General features: G+C 29.8%; 1 protein-coding gene across 2 annotated transcripts; it reads left to right on the top strand.

The window, feature by feature from the left end:
- Positions 1-1224: 1224 nt before the first annotated feature.
- LOC106308105 (transcription factor NAI1-like) lies at positions 1225-3299 on the top strand. Of its 2 annotated transcripts, XM_013745232.1 has the most exons (4): positions 1225-1331; positions 1489-1958; positions 2291-2704; positions 3014-3299. In XM_013745232.1, exons 2-4 carry the CDS (start codon positions 1494-1496, stop codon positions 3080-3082), a joined length of 948 nt encoding a protein of 315 aa, XP_013600686.1. In that variant the 5' UTR covers positions 1225-1331; positions 1489-1493; the 3' UTR covers positions 3083-3299. The 2 variants fall into 2 exon arrangements, with proteins under 2 accessions (XP_013600686.1, XP_013600687.1); XM_013745233.1 differs by lacking the exon at positions 1225-1331 and having other exon boundaries at positions 1364-1958.
- Positions 3300-6406: the final 3107 nt, after the last annotated feature.

Below are 6406 nucleotides of genomic sequence, written 5' to 3'. Positions count from 1 at the left end.
CATGATTAGGGCCTATACGTATTTGATAAAAAAAAAAAAAAAAGAGATTAGGGCCTATACGTGATGTTAACTTATAAAAATAATTAATGTTTAATACATTACGATAGATAAACATATAAATTTAAATTTATTTCAAAAAAATAAATAATTAGCAGTTTTAAATACATAAGATAAATAGTAAAAATAATATCTATATATAACTAGACTAGTATTTTAATTTTGAATATAAATGGTTGAAATCTGTTTAGATGTTCGCAATCGGATAATATCCACTTAAATGTTATTATATACGTCTATTCATTTAAATTCATATAATATATTCTATAACATAAAATTATTAAGCGTGACTATTTAGTCGCCGCCTAAACATCTACATATACTGCATTTATAACACTAAATTAAAAAGGTGAAAGATAAATTAAAGTATATAGCAATTTATAGACTTTCTAATTATGTAAATAACTACAATGACGAAAGTAACTTTTGTGACTCTTTTTGATATAACATGTTATTGTACTTTATTTTCTTGTGATGAAAGTTTATCGGATGAGATTACAAGCAAACTAAATAATTTATTTTCTTTATTTAATAATAAACTTTAAAATAAAATTAAAATACCAAAATAATCCTACTTTAATAAACATTTTATAAAAATTTATTAGATATAGTAATTGTTTAAATTAATATAGACAAAATGGGTAAAAATATAAAGTTGGATTGAAAATACAAAACAACAATCTTTGTAAAATAAATAAAAATCTCAAAACTACTATTTTCGTAGAATATAAAGTATATTTAAACATAAAAAAAAACAAGAAACAAAATTATCTATCTCATAACGTGACTATTAATCATCTATTCAACAAAAAGATCACAAAAATGGATTTTCAAAAAAATATTTATTATATCTATTTCTTCTTCAGATATACAAATCAACTTTTTACAATTAAATATACATATTTTTTGCAAAAAAACAAAATCTCTCGATAGTTGTTTTTCAAAAACAAAAAGCAAAATCTACCAAATTGGGTAACCGGTTGCTCCATATTGTGGTATTTTGGACATGCGACTCGTCAGCCAATTTCATAAAAAACTATACATTTGTTTTAACCAACATGCTCTTTTCAAGCCGATATTATATAGTACTAACTAATAAAAAAATAATCAAACACTATCATTACTCAAATCAATACATGCACAAACATTATGAAGCCGCGTCGAGTCCAAAACCACTATAAAGAGTTCACTAGTCCACATCCACATTCACATTCACATTCTCATTCAGATAACAAAACAAAGACATAATACTTACTCCCAAAAATAAAATAAAAGTAAGTATATGCTTTCTTCTAAGCTTGTTTTTTTCTTTTTTTCTTTTGTTTCTTATCCAGATTCTATACTTTGCTTGCTTGATTTCTGATATCAAGAAAATAAAGTTATTCTTGAAAAAAGACTTAATAATAAGTTAAAGTTTTTGTGATTCCTCAGGCAATATGGAAGATTCAAGCTTTACGGATTTGATGCTGGACACTGACGAGTACTTGATTGATGATTGGGAATCCGATTTCCCGGTGGTGCCAGGAGAAACTATGGATCATCGTTCTGAATCCGAATCCGGGTTCATGTTGATACCCGAGAGACCTACAAAGCAACTGAAAGTCAACTCAACATCTTCTTCTCCATCATCATCTTCTTCTTCTGGTTCGCTCACAACGCCGCAAGTGATCTCGTTCGGGGCTCCAGACCCGAAGATGAACTTGGTCGAGACATCTTTTAACTTCTCCAACCAAGCAAACATGAATCAGAATGCTGGGTCCAAAATAAAAGACTGTGGTAATAATGGAGGAAAAAGAGAGCCACATCTATTGAAAGAACATGTTTTGGCTGAACGTAAACGTCGACAAAAGCTCAACGAACGTTTGATTGCTCTCTCTGCTCTTCTTCCTGGCCTCAAAAAGGTCAGAAACCATGTCTTTGTTTTGTTTAGCCCTCAATTATTTATTTTACATATTTATTTAATTTTTTAATATTAGTTTAAATATCTTAAGCAAAGTTCCTTTAACAATTCTAAGCATAAGATCCAAACTTAAATAGAAGAATAAATTTATACTTGCGTCTGCGTTTGCATTTTATAAACCTTTCTTTTTCAAATCTTAAAATGTTTTCTTTTATTTAATTTTCCTCGTAAACAGTTAAATGTTTAAATCTTTGGTGGGTCATGCTCCTCGTCAAATCTTGAATGCGATGTCTTTTAAGGATGATCATAAACACAATCTTTATAATTAATTAGGCTGATAAAGCAAGCGTTCTTGAAGACGCGATTAAACATTTGAAACGACTTCAAGAACGCGTAAAGAAGCTGGAGGAAGAGCGAGTTGGAACCAAGAAAATGGACCAATCGGTTATATTGGTAAAGAGATCTCAAGTGTATGTGGAAGATGATTCTTCATCTTATTCTTCTACGTGTTCAGCAGCTTCTCCTCCGCCTTCTTCTTTAGATGAAGTTTCCATCTTGAAGCAGACAATGCCTATGATCGAAGCACGAGTTTCAGACAGAGATTTGCTGATTAGGATCCATTGTGAAAAAAACAAAGGGTGTTTAGTTAAGATCTTGAGTTCACTGGAGAAGTTTCGTCTTGAAGTAGTCAATAGTTTTACTTTACCCTTTGGAAGTAAAACTCTCGTTATCACCATTCTCTCTAAGGTAAAACCTATATATTTTATATTCTTTTTATTTCATAATAGAAATTTTAGTTATTATTATTCAATTTTTTAAAATAAAATATCATACAAAAAACTAAATATTTAACTAAATCATAACACATAAAATATTTAATGATTAAATACAAAAGTTACATAGAAAATATGAAACTAACTTACATTTTAAAACATCTATATATATTATATATAGAATAACTTATATTATGAAAAGTGTATGTACTATTTTATTTTAGCATATTGAGTTTTGTATCCAGAAGTGTATTTTTAAAAAAATTCTGTAATACATTTGCAGATGGACAACAAATTTTCTCGACCTATTGAAGATGTTGTGAAGAACATAAGACTTGCGTTAGCGGAATAGTATTGGGCAAAACCGTTACGTTAGTCATCAAAAAGAAACCCGTTACGTTGAGTTGGATAATAAAAGCAGAGAGAGGCATGAGATATGGGATTTGTTGAGTTGTAATAGCTGGATTAGTGTTTGTGTCTGTGTACCCAGTGATTGATGTATCATTGGTTTGATATTTTCCCAATATCAATGGTTTGATTTGATAATGATGATCGAAGCTTTTTTTTAATTGGCTTCTGAGGAACAAGATATCTCAGCTTGATTAAAAACACTGGAACTAAGCTTTAAAATCAAAAAGCATTAATATGACTTATTATTAATGACCTATCTAGATACTTGTCCACGTCTGACCCAGAAAAAGACAGAAAAATTAGGTGGTCCACATATTTTAAAATTGGTTTAAGTTTAGATATCATCTTATGATTTTTCTTAATATACATGATATTGAGTGAATTTATGGGATTAATATTCTTAGGGAAGGAACAGACAGGATATCCAGAATATTTGGATAAGGATCAGTCAAATTTGTGAAATTATTACTCCTATACAAATCTTAGGATTTTGAAAATTGGAATTTGGATATCTGAACACCAGTGTTTTTAAAACCGGACCGGAAGCTGAACCGAAAATATTTTGGATCGCGGTTCAATATGGTTCGACCGGATCAAACCTGGTTCAATAATATGGTTTAATATTTTTTTAGTATGTAAATATAAAAGTAATATTAGTAAACATGATGCATAGTTAAAATCAGAATAAATCAATTTTGAACATAAAATATTATAAATATAAATTAGTTTCTTGTTTATATGGATGGTTTATAGATTTTTGATAGTTTTAGTGGTTTTTATTGGTTTAATAACTTTGAAATATAATCCGGCTATGTGGCCGGTTCATGGTCGAACCAATTACTAGACCAACCCGGCTATATAATCGGTTCATGGTTGAACGCGATCCAACCATCGGGTCGGTCCGGTTTTAAAAACACTGCTGAACACTCACTGATATATAAATCCAAATTATATATATTTTTTAATTAAAACTAACAAATCAACAATTTTTATTTCTTAAAAAAAATATTTTGAAAATAAAATATAATAAATTTTTTTTTTTGTCATCGACTTTTACAGACTCATACTGACTCTGTAAACCAAACCGGGTGATCCGTATCCATGTGAACGACGAAATACGGCTGCTTTCTAACACTGTGTGCTAGTCTATCCGCCTTTATATTTTGCGTCCGTGGTACATAGATAATCTTTGATCGGGTGAAACTCTCTTTCAGGATCTTGACATCGTCCAAATAAGTTGCAAAAGCTGGCCATTTTTCTGGTTCCGAAACCATCTTCACCAATTGAGAACAATCCGTTGCAAACGTAATCTGAAATTGACGTAAATTCTTCATGCATATCATTGCCCAGAGTAGCGTTTCCATCTCCGCATGAAGGGGAGGGAGACTAGCCCGAATATAATAAAAATATTAAAAGTTAAGGAAACTAAAACTTTATTATTTATATATGCAATATTGTATATATTTCAATTAAAGTACTTTAAAAGTAATAATAGTTTCAAATGCTAATTTGAACATCCAAATTTAAAATTTCACTATTTGGATATACATGATCCGTTCTGAATCTGGATTCCCCTCCCTCCGATATCCATATTTTGGATAAATATTTGGTTTGTATATACGCAATACATATTTTGGATAAATATTTGGTTTGTATATACGCAATACTACGTGTTCACGTGATAAAAAACCAAGCCCAATGTGCCATCTATTTTGAACATTATACATGAACAAAGCTACTCGAAAATAGAACACATCATTCGTTATTTAGTGTTTGCAGGGTGCTTGACCTGGAATCTAAAAATTTTGGCGTTTTTTATAAACTTCAAAAGTTTTGAATTTTGAAACTAAATCTCTTCTGTGTCCGTTGATAATACTGTTTGAAAGGCGTAATTAACATTTTCAGATAAAAACTCTAACGAACCACTAAACCACCACCTAGACATCTCTTTTTTCTTTTTTTTCGCTGATTTAGTTTTCTTTTAATTTAATCTATGGTTTGTCCGCAATTTTGCGGGTAATTATATTATATGAAGAAATATATATTATGTTCATATTGTTATAATTTTTGAATAATAATTAAAATTTTAAGTTTTTAAAATTTTAATTTTTAATTTCAAATAATTGGATAATCAAAAATTTCAGTATATATTTTTAGAAGATCAGTGAGATTTTATCTCAACAACGTAAACCTTAGTCATTACAAATATTTTTCTTACAAAAAAGCAATATTATAATTAATTCAGATAATTGGATTTAAAATTACTTTATATTTTATTTTAACACGTGAAAAAATCGGGAATACTCTAATTTTCAAGAAATAAAAAAGAGTTTTTTTTTGCAAATATGACTCAAAACTTGAAGTCAAACACAAAACTAACAATGTTTTTTTTGGAACTTTGACTTGCCTCTTTCACTACCAAAGTTCAGATTATTCACGAAAATACCATCACTTTTTTTTTTAAATGCATATTTTACTCTATCACCCTCATATTCCTCAAGTATTCACAATATTGCCATTGCCATCAATACACCAACCACCATGAACAACCAATTTGAAGCTCTTAATGCACATAAAAATCGATTTACACTCATTCTTTCTCAATTCTTATGAAGCAAAAACAACATCTCTTTACTTTCTCTCCATATTCATCCAAAAAACTCAAGATTTTGATTATAAAAATTTTATGGTTCACAGAGCCATTGAAGCTTACGATTCTTGGTGGGTAACTTTTGTTTGAGATTCTGAGTACTTGGAGAATACTTTTGTGTGCTAAAAAAGTTATCTCACTGGTTGAAACTATGAAATTAGTTTTTTCCCAGATATGTTCGTCCAGACGACTTCCAGGTAAGTCGTCTGGCCGTAGACGACTTACATGGAAGTCTTCTGGTCAATGCAGAGGTTAATTCTGCAATTGACTTTTAAATGTGTTTTTTAGACGATTTACATGGAAGTCGTCCATCTTTGTTTGTTAAGAAAAAAATCGAGGCGACTTCCATATAAGTCGTCTAAGGTAAACGGGTTAGCTTTGCATTTGACCAGATTGTGTCAGAAATTTGACTTTTCCTGTAAGTCGTCCAGTAGAAAATTAAAAAATCAATATTTTGTTATACCTAGACGACTTCCATGTAAGTCGTCTCAGGTTAGTTTTGCAATTGAAAAATAAAAAAAAAATTATTTTTGTCTAGACGACTTACACGGAAGTCGCCCATTTTTGTCTAAATGTGTTTTTCTAGACGACTTACATGGAAGTCGTCCATCTTTA

Source organism: Brassica oleracea, chromosome C8 (assembly GCF_000695525.1).
Source record: "Brassica oleracea var. oleracea cultivar TO1000 chromosome C8, BOL, whole genome shotgun sequence".
Classification (NCBI taxonomy): Eukaryota; Viridiplantae; Streptophyta; class Magnoliopsida; order Brassicales; family Brassicaceae; genus Brassica; species Brassica oleracea.
This window is presented reverse-complemented; position numbering and strand designations above follow the sequence as displayed.